Below are 16,516 nucleotides of genomic sequence, written 5' to 3' on the forward strand. Positions count from 1 at the left end.
AATATGTATATATAAAAATATTTGTGTTTTGAATAAACTAATATTTTTTTTATTATTATTGTCATGGCAGTTAAGCATATATTTCATTTGAAATGTATTTGTTTATTTGAAAATTTAAAAAAAATTGTCTAAACGGGCTGATTTTGGATAAAATATAAAAACTATAATTATAAAAATGCATATATACTGTATATATAATTAACTTTAATTTGATTGTGTAAATAACAATTAACAAAACTATAATAATGTAAAATATTTTAACACTAGAATATAATTATATAATATATAAATATACTAATATATTCAAATTGTAAAATATAATTATTTTCCATTTTTAGGGTGAAAAATAATCAGGACATTTATTTTTGTGATTGAAAATTAACAGAATATTGAAATCACTGAAACTTTTTTTTTTTTTTAACAGCTGGAAATATCTCAGAAACATCCAGATATTTATGCAGTTCCCCACAAGCCAAAACCAAACCAAAACAGGCCTCAACCAATTGGGTAAGTTTGCTCTTGGGCCTTTTATGCTCACTAATTCTCTAAAGTGTTGATGTGCTGTTTTGTTGAATGGGCCGTCCCATCAGTAATGGCTCTGTTCCCTTCAGCTCCAGCTCAAACTCTGAGTCCCACAGCTCCTCTAAAGCGCTGTATTCAGAGAGCCGCTCTCACCACCGCGCCGATGATGATGATGATGATGATGATGAAGAGTATCGCCGGCAGCTGGCCGACCAAACCCGCAGAGGCTACTACAATCCCCAGAAATACAGCGACACTGAACTCTAACACCCAGCGTCCCACAAACACTCACAGCAGAACAAAAATAATGATCTTTAAAAAAGCATCATATGACCCCTTTAAGCCCTACCCATAAACTAACTGGAAACATTTGATTATAAACATCTGTAAAGGTCACTCATCCTGTTTTCAGTATCGATATCATTATCACTGACTGTCGTATACCAGTATCAGTGATAAGAAAAGTGTTCATGGTCCTGGTTTGAGCACGCTGCTCCCCACAGGACACTCGAGAAACTGCATATTCAACACAGTCATGTTCAACATCAGTCTGACACATGATCTTTAAACTATCTGCCAGAAATCAGACACTCTTGTCTAGTCACACTGAATGTATGCGCCATTCAAAAAAGCCCTGATTTAATAACTCTAGAAGTAAAATAAACACACGTGAATGTACATAAAATGTTTATAACATTTTTCAAGGCAAAAACAGTTATTTTCCAGCTAGCAAGACTTCTTATATACTATGAATAGTGTGAAGTTTTTTTAATGACTGTCATAAAAACATAATGTTTTTACAAGGATCCATTCTGTGATGTAATTTTATGTTTAATAATATGTATACACCTCACTAACGGAACTTGCAGGAAACGTGTTTCTTTCGTCCTCCTTTTTTTTTTTTTTTTTTTTAATGATAATAAGATTACTTTGCACTGCTGTCAAAAAAATTAGAGTTAGGTTTTTTTAAATAAAATTAATATTTTATTCAGGAAGGATGCGTTAAAATAAAGACATTTGTTACAAAAGATTTCTGTTTCAAATAAATGCTGATCCACTTGAGTTTCCACTAAAATATTAAGCAGCAAAACCATTTTCAATGTTAATAATAATCAGCAATGTTTCTTGAGCAGCAAATCAGCATATTAGAGTGATTTCTGAAGGATCATGTGACTCTGAAGACTGGAGTAATGATGCTGAAAAAAATAAAGGAATAAATTACATTTCAAAATATATACAAATTTGAAAATAGGTATTTTAAATTGTAATAATATTTCATATCTTTTATATAAAATACAGCCTTGGTGTACATCAAATAAAAAATAATAATAGTAATAATAATTATTATAATAATACTACAAAAAATGTCAAAAACCTTTTACTTAAACCTTTCAAGAGTTGTTATATCAAAGTACATTTTAATTCAGGAACTGAAAACTTGTCTGTTGTAGGTGTGCATAAATTTTTTTTGTATGTATTTTTAAATGACTTAATGCTACGTTTATCACTTTTTTTCACTTTCACGCAGAGACCCATTCCTGTTCCTCATGAGCGTTTAAAGAAGCCTGCGAGCAAAGAGGTGCAGCGGGACCCCAGCCCGCCTCCATCATTTGTCCCTGAACCCCCTAAGGTCAGTGTTTTCCTCCCCTGAGGTGTTTCTGAAGCTCATCACAGACAGTAACTGTTGTTCCTGCAGGTCCGGGCAGCTTCACGTCCTGCAGACTCTCGCTCCAGCAGCACAGTCAGCAGTGATGCTCCTGTCAGTAGCAGACCTCTTCCACCGCCGGTAGCCCAGAAGCCCAGTTTCACCTCGAGGACGGGCCCCGCAGACGACACGACCTCCGGCGACCCTCTCAATGACCCCGCCAGCCGCACCTTCTCTGAGTCCCACAGCTCCTCTAAAGCGCTGTATTCAGAGAGCCGCTCTCACCACCGCGCCGCCGATGATGATGATGATGATGATGATGAAGAGTATCGCCGGCAGCTGGCCGACCAAACCCGCAGAGGCTACTACAATCCCCAGAAATACAGCGACACTGAACTCTAACACCCAGCGTCCCACAAACACTCACAGCAGAACAAGCCGAGTCTCTTCACCGCGTCCGTCTGTGTCGGGATGTTTCCTGTGCATGTCATTATAAACGAAATCAGTGTGTTTCTAGTAGCTGTGTGAGTAAGAGGGACTGTCATGAACCACAGATAAAGCACAAACACACATGCAGTATAAACACGCCATTTATAAAACCGCATCTTTTTATACCTGCAATGTTTTTATATGAAATTTCAGTGTATATTTCTTGGGGGTTTTTTTGTTCTTTCAGACTATTTGTACATCTTTAGTTTTTATTTCTCCCACAATGCCATGCATCTGTTTCTGCTGAAAGCTACTAGATGGAGTTCACGTTACACTCTCCTCATTTACACTACATAAACCAAAGTGAAAGTGGGTTAAATGTTATTTTCCAACATATTTGCTGAAGTGCCTTAATGTCATCGATCAATCATGTATTGACTTATGCTTAGCAAATGCTTGCTGCATATACTACTATGATATAATTGTTAAAAACGGGCTTTTTTTATGTTGATTCTCTGAGATCATGTGTAATGTTCACACTATTGGTGTGTGTCTGTGATCAGTGCTTTGGGTTTAACCACTAATAAAACAGAGTTGTGGGATTTTTACATTTTAAAGACAAATAAATAAACCTGACTTTTAATGTTGCTACTTTGCTTGTCGTTGTTCATGCTTTCTTCACTATTGCTATTAAAAACCCAAACCATATATAGGGCAGAATTTAACAGATTCTGAATTTTTAAAATATTTTTTTATTATTTACAGTAATTAACATTAATTGTGCTATTATATTTACGTACAAAAGCTCTGCAATCTAAATGGTTGCAAATTTGTGCTACTGTGCAATTTTCTTTTTAAATAATGCTTTTTATTTAGCAATGGTGCATTAAATTGATCGAATATTAAAGACATTATTTGTATTTCTTTTTAATTCTCACGATTTCTACATAAATTTTAAGCAGCACAAATGTAATAAACATTAATCATAAATATGGGAATGATTAGAATGATTTCTGGAGGATCATGTGACACTGAAGATTGAAGTGATGCTGAAAATTCATCTTTGATCACAGAAATCAATTTCATTTTAGAATACATTCACATAGAAAACAGTTACTTGAAATTGTAATAATATTTACACATTTTATTGTATTTTTAATTAAATAGATGTTGGTTTTCTGAGCATAAGAGACTAAACTGCAGCACATTTTTCAGCTTTTTGAAATGTCCAATTGTTTAAAATTCTACTAGTTTACTACGTTACATAAGTTACTCTACTCATGAATGCTGCTGTTATTTATTAAACAATTAACCAGAAAATAAATAAAAGTAAAGTCAGACTAATCTTTGGTGAAAAAGTAACCACCTATCAACCACATAGAAAACACATATGATATAAATGTGAACTATAGAAAATGCACATCTTTAATGAAAACAAAGCAACTTAAATATTTAGTTAATTGATTCCTTTACTTTGAGTTGCTTGATGAGAAGATTACAGCTCATACATCAGATCTGTGTCAATAACAGCTAGATTCCAATGTTCCTGTGTTCCTGTGCTCAGTGATCTCTGTGATAGTTTAGGTTCAGTCGTGTGTCGAGCACATGATCGATCTGCATTCACTTCTCTTTGCTTCTAATGCCAGGCCTTCAGAGATCCGTCAGACCAGAGAGATTAAGGCAGGTCACATGGTGCACTAATGGAATAATAAATAAATACATACATCCAGTTAAATAAATCTGTAAACAGTTATATTAATCTTCCAATAAGTAGTAACTCTGGATCAGCTCATGCTGAGGGGATGGTGTTGTAGCCCTGCAGAGTGTCAGATGTAGACGGGTTGTTCCTGGGCCGTGAGCAGGCGGTACATGGCTGCAGGCATAGTCTTCATATGGATCTGACAAAAACAACATATTACAGTATTCACCTTTACTGGATATCCATTCATGTGCTGTGGGGAAAGGTGAAGGCCTTCGAGCAAATGGACCACCTGGCCCGGGCCAAAAGGATGCTGGAGCTGCAGGAGGCGGAACGAGCGCGGGTTTGTGCCTCATCTCATTCACACAATACACACCAGCTACTGTGTGTCTCGTAGCAGGAACATCACAAACACTGTCCTGAAGTGTCATATTTCACCCCCAAATCACAAGAAAAGTAGTGAGATATTCGGAATAAACAAAATGAAGAACATGAAAAAAGCATAGATTTCACTGCTGATTTTAATTTAAAACAAAAAAGTCAATAAAGAGGCGTGATTTGGTGTAAAATATAAAAACTATAGTTATAAGACAAAAACAACATATTACAGTATTCACCTTTACTGGATATCCATTCATGTGCTGTATTTTTATGATTATTGGAGTACTGAGCCATTAGCTTAGCACCATGCTAACTTCAAAGCTGTAAACAGCCGTGTTATTATAGTAAACTAAGGCTGCGTTTACACAACACCATTTTTATTTATTTAAAACGGAAAACTGTTTATGCGTTTTGGCCATTCATTTACACGACAATGGTGTTTTGGGGGCTTGAAAACGCAAACTTTTTAAAACAGGTTTCAAAGTGCACGTTTTTGAAAACAATACTGATATCACCTCCGTGTGAACTAGAAAAAACACAAATTTGTGAAAATGTTGACGTCATGCGTGTATGTATTACATGTTCAGTCTATAGGTTTGCGCACAGATGCGTGTTGTTTCTGTACAAAGTGACGTTGCCAGCTACTGGCCTGGCATGAATAATACAGCTTTTTTAGTTGTTTTCACAGATCTGTATGAAAGAGATCATTTTGACAACACTGTCGTTTGTACACGAAACTCTTCTAAAAAAAAACCCAAAGGAAAAACTTTTCTGTTTCTGTACATTGTTGATGTGTTAACGCCTAAAACCATATATATATATATATATATATATATATAGTTACTGGAAATAAAATGCATTTTAACAAATTAAATAACATCTAAAAAACTTATTTTATTTTATCTTTGAAACATTTCAAATTTTAAAATGAATAAAAGCTATAGACATTTTTTTAAAACTACTAAAAATGACATAAATTCCACAAAATTACTAAAACTTTATAATTAAAATGGAAAATATACTAATATAAATTATTCAAAATACTAATAAAAACTAAAATTGTATTTCAATGAAGTGCATCAATTTTCTCAATAAAGCAAAAATATATTTTTAAATTATATAATGCATGTTGTCTGTGGTAAAATCACTATAACGTACAGCCTCAGGTGATGCACTGTTGTTATAAAATGGCAGTAATAGCAATATGATGAAAGCCAACCAATATGGCATATATTTTGAAATGTATTAATAATCAGAATAAAGTCTCTGCCATATGTGTTCATCAGCAATTTACAGTTGCCAAGCAAAATAGCAACTAAACTGTATATACAACATGCACATTTATAAGGAGTATGAGTCACAGATATGTGTTCATCGTGGCTCATCCAATCAGAATTTAGAGTTGAAACTATCCAAAATCAGATTTAATAAAATCATGATCTCAAACTTGAAAACGTACATTTGTCAAATCTAATAAAACAAAAAAAAAAATGTAATTTATAAATCTGACTTAAAAACAGTAATAAGAAGCAGCATTTGACTATTTTTACTTCAATCATTTTTAGAAATAGTAAAATATTTCCTTAATTTTGCAAGACTTCAGACTTCTGAATTAGACTACTGAATTATGACTGATATTAAAGGGATAGTTCACCCAAAAATGAAAATTCAAAACCCATAAGAGCAGAAACATAGCAAGGAGATCGGTAAAAATAATCCATGTGACATCAGGGGTTCAACCGTAATTTTACGAAGCTACGAGAATACTTTTTGTGCGCCACGCGGATACGTTTTCTACGTTGTACTTGCGCTTTGATCTGAACGTAAACAACGTATCCGCGTGATGCAGCTGACACAGAACAGCATACGTTGTTTACGTTCAGTGGATACTCTCAAAAATGGCGCCAGGGTGACGCGAAGTAAGACAAATTGTTGAATAAAGTCGTTATTTTTATTTTCTTTTTTTCGCACAAAAAGTATTCTCGTAGCTTCGTAAAATTACGGCTGAACCCCTGATGTCACAAGGATTATTTTACCGATCTCCTTGCTATGTTTCTGGACCTTGATCGTGGTACTGACCTTGCTGTCTATAGGGGGGCGTCAGAGAGCTCTCAGAATTCATCAAAAATATCTTAATTTGTGTTCCGAAGATGAACGAAGCTCTTACGGGTTTGGAACGACACGAGGGTGAGTAATTAATGACAGAATTTTCATTTTGTGTGAACTATCCCTTCAATAATGTTTTCATCTGATTTATTTAATTGAACCAATTTCTGATTTAATCGTGTGACTGAAGTGATTCTCCAAACGAGCCGAGGCGGTGGTTTACCTCTCCCACAGCGTTTGACAGGATGTGAACGATCTTCTCGTGAGCTGTGGCCACCACGCTCTGACCGCTGATCTCGATGATGCGATGGCCGACGCGGACGCCTCCTCTCTCGGCGATCCCCCCTCGCATCAGACTGCAGATCTGAACAAAACACAAGCTCTGTCAGGCAGCAGCTGCTGCAGTAAAACATCACACACTTCTCATGTTTTACTGTGAACACCCACAATGCCATTCTGCACACTGAAACCCAGCTGATAGCGCAGGTCTGGTCTGCGAATGAGCACCATGGTCACCGGAGGACACCTGACGATGTTCATCTTGATCCTGGATTGAGCCTTGAGCCCCTGAACACACAACAGCATTTGTGGAAAAAATCAATCCCAGAATACACACTGACCTACTGTAAATGACAAAAATCTATCCAAGATAGCAGAATACAGTCAATTTAAGTTCAACTTATTAAAAATGTGATTATTTTACACAACATTTGTGTGTGCTATGTATTTTTATGATTATTAGAGTACTGATTCGGATGGCAATATCAAACTCCTCTGGAATCATGTTGAAATGGCTAAAGCTTAAGCTAAAGGCTACAATGCTTGCAGATGTAATAAAAGATCAGAAATGTAAACGACAGTAAAAGAAAGTCCTACTTTAATGATGCTCTGGCACGTGGAGAGCGGCAGGCCCACCAGACTGGTGCCGTTGACGGTCATGATCTGATCGCCGATGTTCAGTCTTCCAGACTTGGCCGCGGGTCCACCGTGCATCAGGCTGGCAATGATGACCGTGGGGAGGATGGAGCCCCAGCCGGACTCCACGATTACCACACCCAGAATCTCCCCTTTCTGCTTCTCGATGTACACCTGACACAAACACACCTCAAATACTGCTCACTGAACATACTCCAGCAGTGACTTTATTTAGTGAAAGTCCTATGGCTGCTGAAGAATGTATAGAAGATGATCAAGCCATTTGTGTCCCAATGACTCTTTATATAATTACAGGTAAAAGCTTAAATAATTAACTAATTATTTACTAAATAATAGTTTTAATGCTGTTAGTGTGCATGGCAAAATTCATTTTAATGTAATCCAATCCTTTTATTTTAAAATGTTTGTTTGTCTTTACCAAATCTGCCAATTTGCAGCATGGTTACCACTGCAAAAAGTCTAATTCTACCTACGTTTTGTTTTTGTCAAAATTAAAATAAAATCTATAAATGCATTTTTTTTACATCTAAAAATGTTATGCATATTATGGGAAAATGTAGAATGTGTTTTTGCTTCTGTTGTGCCATACACATTTCCACCTTAAAAAAATAATGGTTTGATATTCCTGGGATCATATTTGAAACGGTGACTTTTTTACCATGCTTCAATGAGTGTTTTTCTCTTATTATGCTTAAATTGGGCTTTACATTTTCCAAAGCTTAATTTCTTATTTCAATTCTGATTTATGAACAAAAAATATATACTGATTTTTTTTTCCTTGGGAAACATTTTGACTGAGTAATATGTAGGAACAGATTTACTAACAGCTTGCACCAGCGCAAACCATCTTTTGGCGTTAAAATAGTACTGTCAGGATTTACTAAAGACACGCAGTGATGAATTAGTGCTGAAAAGGCGTGGACACAGTTATTTTTGTGCCTGACCTTTTTGAATATGCATTTGTTTCCCTTTCAGCACACAATTTATGGGAGGAGAGTATTTAAACGAATCATGCAATGCGATTTACTAAGATTTAAAGCTCGTCAAATTACTGGTATTTGCGGCATTATTTAATGGCAAAAAAAGCATGTCTTAAAGCAGGAGGTCATTTGCGCTGCTCTTGGTAGATTGCGTTGGTCATTATGGAAATGATCTGGTTGCGTCTGTGTTCTTTAATGTGTGCATTGTTAGTAAATCACATGCAGAATTTTCCCCTCCCATCGGCGCTTATGAAATTGCGCTCTAACGCTAATTTGCCCTGTTTAGTAATTCTGTAGTGTGATATTTCCTATCTTAGCCATTTTAGAACGAACTGAACGTTTGTCATTGCGCGAAATTTGCAAATGGAAATCTAATCTTTAAGTACAGAAATTTCAAACTTCAAATTTCAATGCATATGATCTTCAAACAGGGTTGAAACATTTTAGTTTAGTTTGGCTTAGCAACAAATAAATACTTTAACTGTTGCTACTTTGCAGGGCTGTACACGCATATTTAAAACTGGCATAATAGTCTTTTTGGGAATAAAGATTTAGCCATTGGAAAACCCAGAAAAAAAATGGAAAAAAGGAATTGAATTACTCAGCTATAGTCACTTTATGGCAACTGGTTAACTTACATCTCTGCAGTTTTCAGACTTGGAGAAGTGAATGAGGTCGTCGTTGTACATGTCCTGAGTGTTGAGCAGGTCGCTGTACTCTCTCTGGCTCAGGTCCTCTGGATCGATGCCATTGGCTCTCAGAAACTCCTGATACGCAACGCTGAAGGCCTGACCGATGGACTGAGCAATCAGCTGAGCCTGGCAGAGAGAAACAACGAAGGAAATACAGGAAACATCAAGAATTTGCATTCTTGCATGAAGTGCATGGTGTAAGAGTTCATACGCGTACATCTTCTGACTCAAACACGTGGCAGATCATCTTGTACTGGCGGCAGTCGTCCCGCGCTGGGTTTGTGTGCTGCGTCTCTGCGGCGTCTAGGTTCTCCTGTGCGCTCTGAGAGCGAATCATCTTCCTGCGAGCCATCAGCACAACCATGTTCCCGATGTCAGCGATGTACGAGATGGTCCTCAGCGGATCGTCCATCATGGTGTCCTGCCAAGATAAAGACGGTCAGTTTGGTTTTTTAAGTGCCAATCATTTAATCGAATGATTTGGGTGTTTCTCCTATAATTACATATAGTAATTCAGTATTCATCCTGGCTTCATATGGTTTTGAAAAATGTCAATCATTTTTTAAAAATTGTTTTTAATTACATTTTTAAATGTAACAAGTATTTTTTTATTTTTTTTTTACGAATATCATGAAAATGATCATTTTGGCCAGTTGCATCACATGACATTTCACAACCTGAACAAACCTTGCCTTGTCATGAAAAGGTAAAGATATGTGATATTTTAGAGAATTATTGATGTCGACACTCATTCATGATGAGGGTCTGCAGAAGTCCCTCTCTATGACATCACTTCCTGTTTTTTTCTGCATTTTTGTTGCATCACATGACTTGGCAGTCTCTAAGCAGTGAAGCAGTGTTTGGTTTTATAAATAAGAATAAAAGATTACTAATCTTACAAACTACTCATTTTTTCTTTTCATTCTTTTAATCAAATTTCTTCATTATGATATCAGGACATTTGTATCACCCTGACATTCTTAACTTAATTCTCCAATGAAAATGTCAAAATATTGGCATGTTATATATATATATATATAAAATATGAAGAGTTCATTTGCAAAAACAGATAACTTAAAAATTTAAAAATAACAAAGCAAATACAGGTAACTAACACAATGACAACACAACATGACAACATAATATAAAACAAGATTTTTGCAAATTTAAAAAAACTGAGTTATCTATTTTTGCAAATAAACTCTTCATATATATATATATATATATATATACACACACACACACACATACATATACATACATACTGTATAATAATCAAAAAACATGTGTGTATCTTAAGCTACAATACAAAATACTTATATCATATTTTAAATAGTATTTCAAACAATGAATTTTATTCTTTCTATCAAATTTTCTTCATTATGATATCAGGACATTGGTATCACCCCAACATTTTTGACTTCATTCTCCAATAAAAATATAAAAATAGATTTTTGTTCAGAAATCTTGAAATGAAAATTGAAATGTAAGAAACATGCAGTAGTGAGTCGCTTTACATGATGTCGGTCAGACTGTCGAAGTGGGCAGTTCTGCATCTACAGTGACAAGCCTGTCCGGCACAAGACATCTGAAGCTGTTCAACAGCAAATTCAAAGTGAGACGAGCATGAAAGTGATTCAAAGAGTGTTGAGCACCTGTGTGTAAGCGCTGAGCACTTTGATCCTCTGCGTCGATATAAAGAGGTCCACTTCTGTGCTGGCCGGCGGCCCACTCTCAGTGCCCTGCTGATACTGTAGAGGAAGACACACAGTTATTAAAAATAGATTTTTGTTCAGAAATCTTTAAATGAAAATTGAAATGTAAGAAACATGCAGTAGTGAGTCGCTTTACATGATGTCGGTCAGACTGGCGAAGTGGGCAGTTCTGCATCTACAGTGACAAGCCTGTCCAGCACAAGACATCTGAAGCTGTTCAACAGCAAATTCAAAGTGAGACGAGCATGAAAGTGATTCAAAGAGTGTTGAGCACCTGTGTGTAAGCGCTGAGCACTTTGATCCTCTGCGTCGATATAAAGAGGTCCACTTCTGTGCTGGCCGGCGGCCCACTCTCAGTGCCCTGCTGATACTGTAGAGGAAGACACACAGTTATTACTCTTAAAATAGCACATCACTTCCTGTACTAGCATATACACTAGTCTCCCATAGAAGAGATGCTGTTAGATTTGAATCCCTTGCTACTTGTAATCATTAAAATGCCTGTCAAAAGAAAAAGAACAGCAAAAAATACATAATACTGCAAATACCAAACTTACTTAAGACCCGCATGAATACAGGAACAAATAGCATACCTTATTTCTGATTTTGGCCTGTGTCTGGGCTGTCTGCTCGACAAGGGACAAATAAAAACAGAGAACGGTCAACTAAAGCCTACAAACATAAAAGGGCATGGTGGGCGTCTCAGACGCAGCGCGATTGGTTTGGAGATGAAGGATACGCCCAGATGAAATAAAACAGGATCATTTGGCTGAAGGGGAGGGTGGGATGCTGGTATAGTGATAGGCTGAAGCTTTGTGGGAAACACTATCAAAATTTGGGCTGTGATCAGAATGACATCAGCAGCCCCAGAGACAAAAGCTGACTCTCACAATCAACTAACAGTCACTCAGATTTGTTTGTTAGCACATGAATCCTAGATATCCAGAGATGTTTGTGACATGTTTTTCCACCCATAACCTCACATAACCTTAGATGAATCATGATGTTACTGACTGAGTGAGGTGTTGGTGTGTACATGTTTGAGCACGCTGTAAAATCACAGCAGACAGGGATCCGTCAGGGACGTTCCTGCTCTCTGTATACGGGTGTGCTGCTCACCCGGACGCGGCTCATGGCCTCCTGGGCCTGCTGCATGCGGGCGCTCTTCGTGGGCGTCCTCTCTGACAGCAGCTGAGTGGAACCCAGGTAGTTTGCAGCAAATATGATGCCGTCAATCAAGTCCTCAGGGTCACACGGGCCAGGAACTGAGGACACAAGCAGACCATAAATATAGCAGAACATTAAACCTGTTATTGAGCATTATTTTTAGGTTTCAAATCAGTGAAGCCCTCTGAATGTGTTTGTAATTCTCAAAATCTCAGTTCTGGTATCAGTATAATATTTTCAGGGTTTTTTTAATCAGAAAAAAGGCAAAACAACAAATATATTGTGTTTCAATTCTTTTTAGCATTGAAAGAATACTTATATATTTATTTATTTATTCATTTTTGAATAATGGCAATGAGAATCCAAGGGAAAATGTGCTGGTCGTGAAAATGTATCATATACATGCACATACTAAGTTATAAAATATAATATTATGTATATAAAAAAACAATACTTATATATAAAATAAATATTTATCAGTTTAAAATTCTATTTATAGTATGCAAATAATATTTAAAATAGTATTTAAAATAATATGTATTCATTTGTATTTCATTTTGAGGTAAAATATAACCTGGACATATTTTTGCCAGGCTTTGTGACACAAATGTACACATTTGCATAGTTATTATAACCTTAAATACATTTAAATATAGTTGTGAAGATAGATTACAATCTTACAAGATTATTCAGGATAATAAATTCCTTATGAATCATAATAATAAGGAATAAATTACTTATGAATACTTATGAATCATAATAGTCCTAAAAACAACAATGTTTGCATATATTCAGATATAATATAAAACAACTTTTTAAACAGTATATAAAATAATAATTCAAATATTTTTATTCATAACTTTCCCTAGTAAAAAAGTAATAGATTTAAAATACATTTATTTCATACTAAGTAGAGTTCAAATCTATTAACATATTTACTGACATACTGTATCGCTCGAGACTTACTGATGTAAAAATTATAATTAAAGTTCATTTGGAGTACTACTTGTGCACAATGCACATTTCTTAATATTAATGTCACTATTGATGAGAACTGTATGATCTTCAGTCTTTAAATGCAAGATATTTAAAGTAAATCTGAAGTACACTTGCAATAGCTCCACTGTAGCACAAATATACTTCAGTATTTCTATAGTTGGACTTCAGCACTACTTCCGCACAATTAAAATATATTAGGTACAAAATTAGTTGTTCCAATTTAGTAGACTTTAAGTAAACCAGTTTAATATACTAAAAGTACAACTGCAGGTTATTTTTATTAAGCACAAAAAATATGTAAATGTATTTGTAGTGTACTTAGCATGAAACAAATGTATTTCAAATACATTTTAGTATATTTATTTTTCACTAGGGTATTAATATTTATAAATAATATACCTGGGCATATTTTTGACAAGCATTGTGAGAATGTGAGATTTACATGGAACTGAAATCTAAATATATTTGTATAGATGTAAAGATGGCTTACAATGTTACAAGTTTACGTAGGATAATTAATTATTTGACCAGTACCTTCAACATATGCAGGGAATGCATGCGGGCGCTCTTCGTGGGCGTCCTCTCTGACAGCAGCTGAGTGGAACCCAGGTAGTTTGCAGCAAATATGATGCCGTCAATCAAGTCCTCAGGGTCACACGGGCCAGGAACTGAGGACACAAGCAGACCATAAATATAGCAGAACATTAAACCTGTTATTGAGCATTATTTTTAGGTTTCAAATCAGTGAAGCCCTCTGAATGTGTTTGTAATTCTCAAAATCTCAGTTCTGGTATCAGTATAATATTTTCAGGGTTTTTTTAATCAGAAAAAAGGCAAAACAACAAATATATTGTGTTTCAATTCTTTTTAGCATTGAAAGAATACTTATATATTTATTTATTTATTCATTTTTGAATAATGGCAATGAGAATCCAAGGGAAAATGTGCTGGTCGTGAAAATGTATCATATACATGCACATACTAAGTTATAAAATATAATATTATGTATATAAAAAAACAATACTTATATATAAAATAAATATTTATCAGTTTAAAATTCTATTTATAGTATGCAAATAATATTTAAAATAGTATTTAAAATAATATGTATTCATTTGTATTTCATTTTGAGGTAAAATATAACCTGGACATATTTTTGCCAGGCTTTGTGACACAAATGTACACATTTGCATAGTTATTATAACCTTAAATACATTTAAATATAGTTGTGAAGATAGATTACAATCTTACAAGATTATTCAGGATAATAAATTCCTTATGAATCATAATAATAAGGAATAAATTACTTATGAATACTTATGAATCATAATAGTCCTAAAAACAACAATGTTTGCATATATTCAGATATAATATAAAACAACTTTTTAAACAGTATATAAAATAATAATTCAAATATTTTTATTCATAACTTTCCCTAGTAAAAAAGTAATAGATTTAAAATACATTTATTTCATACTAAGTAGAGTTCAAATCTATTAACATATTTACTGACATACTGTATCGCTCGAGACTTACTGATGTAAAAATTATAATTAAAGTTTATTTGGAGTACTACTTGTGCACAATGCACATTTCTTAATATTAATGTCACTATTGATGAGAACTGTATGATCTTCAGTCTTTAAATGCAAGATATTTAAAGTAAATCTGAAGTACACTTGCAATAGCTCCACTGTAGCACAAATATACTTCAGTATTTCTATAGTTGGACTTCAGCACTACTTCCGCACAATTAAAATATATTAGGTACAAAATTAGTTGTTCCAATTTAGTAGACTTTAAGTAAACCAGTTTAATATACTAAAAGTACAACTGCAGGTTATTTTTATTAAGCACAAAAAATATGTAAATGTATTTGTAGTGTACTTAGCATGAAACAAATGTATTTCAAATACATTTTAGTATATTTATTTTTCACTAGGGTATTAATATTTATAAATAATATACCTGGGCATATTTTTGACAAGCATTGTGAGAATGTGAGATTTACATGGAACTGAAATCTAAATATATTTGTATAGATGTAAAGATGGCTTACAATGTTACAAGTTTACGTAGGATAATTAATTATTTGACCAGTACCTTCAACATATGCAGGGAAAGAGGCCAAATTCTTCCTAGTCTGCAAACCAAAAACACAGTATTACTACAATTCACAGTAAAACTGTAAAAAAAAAATAGGGATAAAGATTACATCATAAATATGTCAACTGCAGTCAAATATGATAATTCACCTCTTCACTCGGCACGCTGGGACTGACGTCTACATCCTGGTCCTGAAGATGAACTCCAGAGGATTCTGCTCCCAAAGGAAGTTCAGCATCTTGAATTCGAGCCTGTAAAAATGAAGGCAACCGCTGCTAGTAAACAATATTAAATGCTGCATTTTCACCACACTTGTTCTTCTTAAAAATTTCAGTGTAAATGCATGATTTGAATCACTTGATAAGTTGACGTTTTATCTAATTTACAGTAGAAATTATAAATTGCAAATATCAAATTATATCTAAAATCATATATTCCATGGTTTCTGTTCCTACTGTACACCTTATGTTGACTAAATAAATTCAGTGACTTTTCCTGTCATTCATGATTAGTGTATAAAGATATGAATAAGGTTAAGTGTATGATTTTAAAAATTATAGCAATTTCACTCATTTCTAGTAGCTGAAATATTTTTTACTAGTGCTGTCGAACCGCGATTAATCGCATCCAAAATAAAAGTTTTTGTTTACATAATATATGAGTGTGTACTGTGTTTATTTATTATGTATATATAAATACAAACACATGCATGTATATATTTAAGAAAAATAGGCTGTTTATATATTAAATATTAGTGCGGTCAAAAGATTAATCGCATCCAAAATAAGTTTTTGTTTACATAATATGTGTGTGATCTGTGTATATTTATTACGTATATATAAATACAAACAAACAAATGTACATATTTAAGAAAAATATGTTATGTTTATATATTAAATATATTTATATATAATATAAAATATAAGAAAATAAATATATAAATGTATATGCATGTAAATATTTCCAAAATGTATACTGTATGTGTGTGTGTTTATATATACATAATAAATATGCACAGCACACATACATATATTATGTAAACAAAAACATTTTGGATGCGATTAATTTTGACAGCACTAATAATATATATATATATATATATATGCACTGTTTTGTTTAGTTATTTACACTTGAGGCCC

General features: G+C 34.2%; 2 protein-coding genes across 4 annotated transcripts in view; one reads left to right on the forward strand and one right to left on the reverse strand.

Moving 5' to 3' along the window:
• Positions 1-4,729, forward strand: part of LOC107667254 (tight junction protein ZO-2-like) — a 39,875-nt gene extending 35,146 nt beyond the window's left edge. For all 3 annotated transcript variants that reach the window (XM_016458875.1, XM_016458873.1, XM_016458874.1), the window contains 3 exons: positions 2,051-2,152; positions 2,219-2,401; positions 4,552-4,729. In XM_016458875.1, coding sequence (XP_016314361.1) covers positions 2,051-2,152; positions 2,219-2,401; positions 4,552-4,692 — 426 coding nt within the window. In that variant the 3' untranslated portion in view covers positions 4,693-4,729. The remainder of the gene's footprint in view (positions 1-2,050; positions 2,153-2,218; positions 2,402-4,551) is intronic.
• Positions 4,048-16,516, reverse strand: part of LOC107667257 (amyloid beta A4 precursor protein-binding family A member 1-like) — an 18,791-nt gene continuing 6,322 nt past the window's right edge. The window contains exons 3-13 of the mRNA XM_016458878.1: positions 15,527-15,628; positions 15,375-15,414; positions 12,225-12,370; positions 11,699-11,731; positions 11,380-11,475; positions 9,608-9,811; positions 9,337-9,516; positions 7,659-7,871; positions 7,230-7,349; positions 7,006-7,146; positions 4,048-4,494 (exon numbers count right to left, since the gene is read on the reverse strand). Of these exons, the coding sequence (XP_016314364.1) occupies positions 4,423-4,494; positions 7,006-7,146; positions 7,230-7,349; positions 7,659-7,871; positions 9,337-9,516; positions 9,608-9,811; positions 11,380-11,475; positions 11,699-11,731; positions 12,225-12,370; positions 15,375-15,414; positions 15,527-15,628 (1,347 nt within the window). The 3' untranslated portion in view covers positions 4,048-4,422. The remainder of the gene's footprint in view (positions 4,495-7,005; positions 7,147-7,229; positions 7,350-7,658; positions 7,872-9,336; positions 9,517-9,607; positions 9,812-11,379; positions 11,476-11,698; positions 11,732-12,224; positions 12,371-15,374; positions 15,415-15,526; positions 15,629-16,516) is intronic.

Source organism: Sinocyclocheilus anshuiensis, unplaced genomic scaffold, assembly GCF_001515605.1.
Source record: "Sinocyclocheilus anshuiensis isolate Anshui unplaced genomic scaffold, SAMN03320099.WGS_v1.1 scaffold952, whole genome shotgun sequence".
NCBI classification, from domain to species: Eukaryota; Metazoa; Chordata; class Actinopteri; order Cypriniformes; family Cyprinidae; genus Sinocyclocheilus; species Sinocyclocheilus anshuiensis.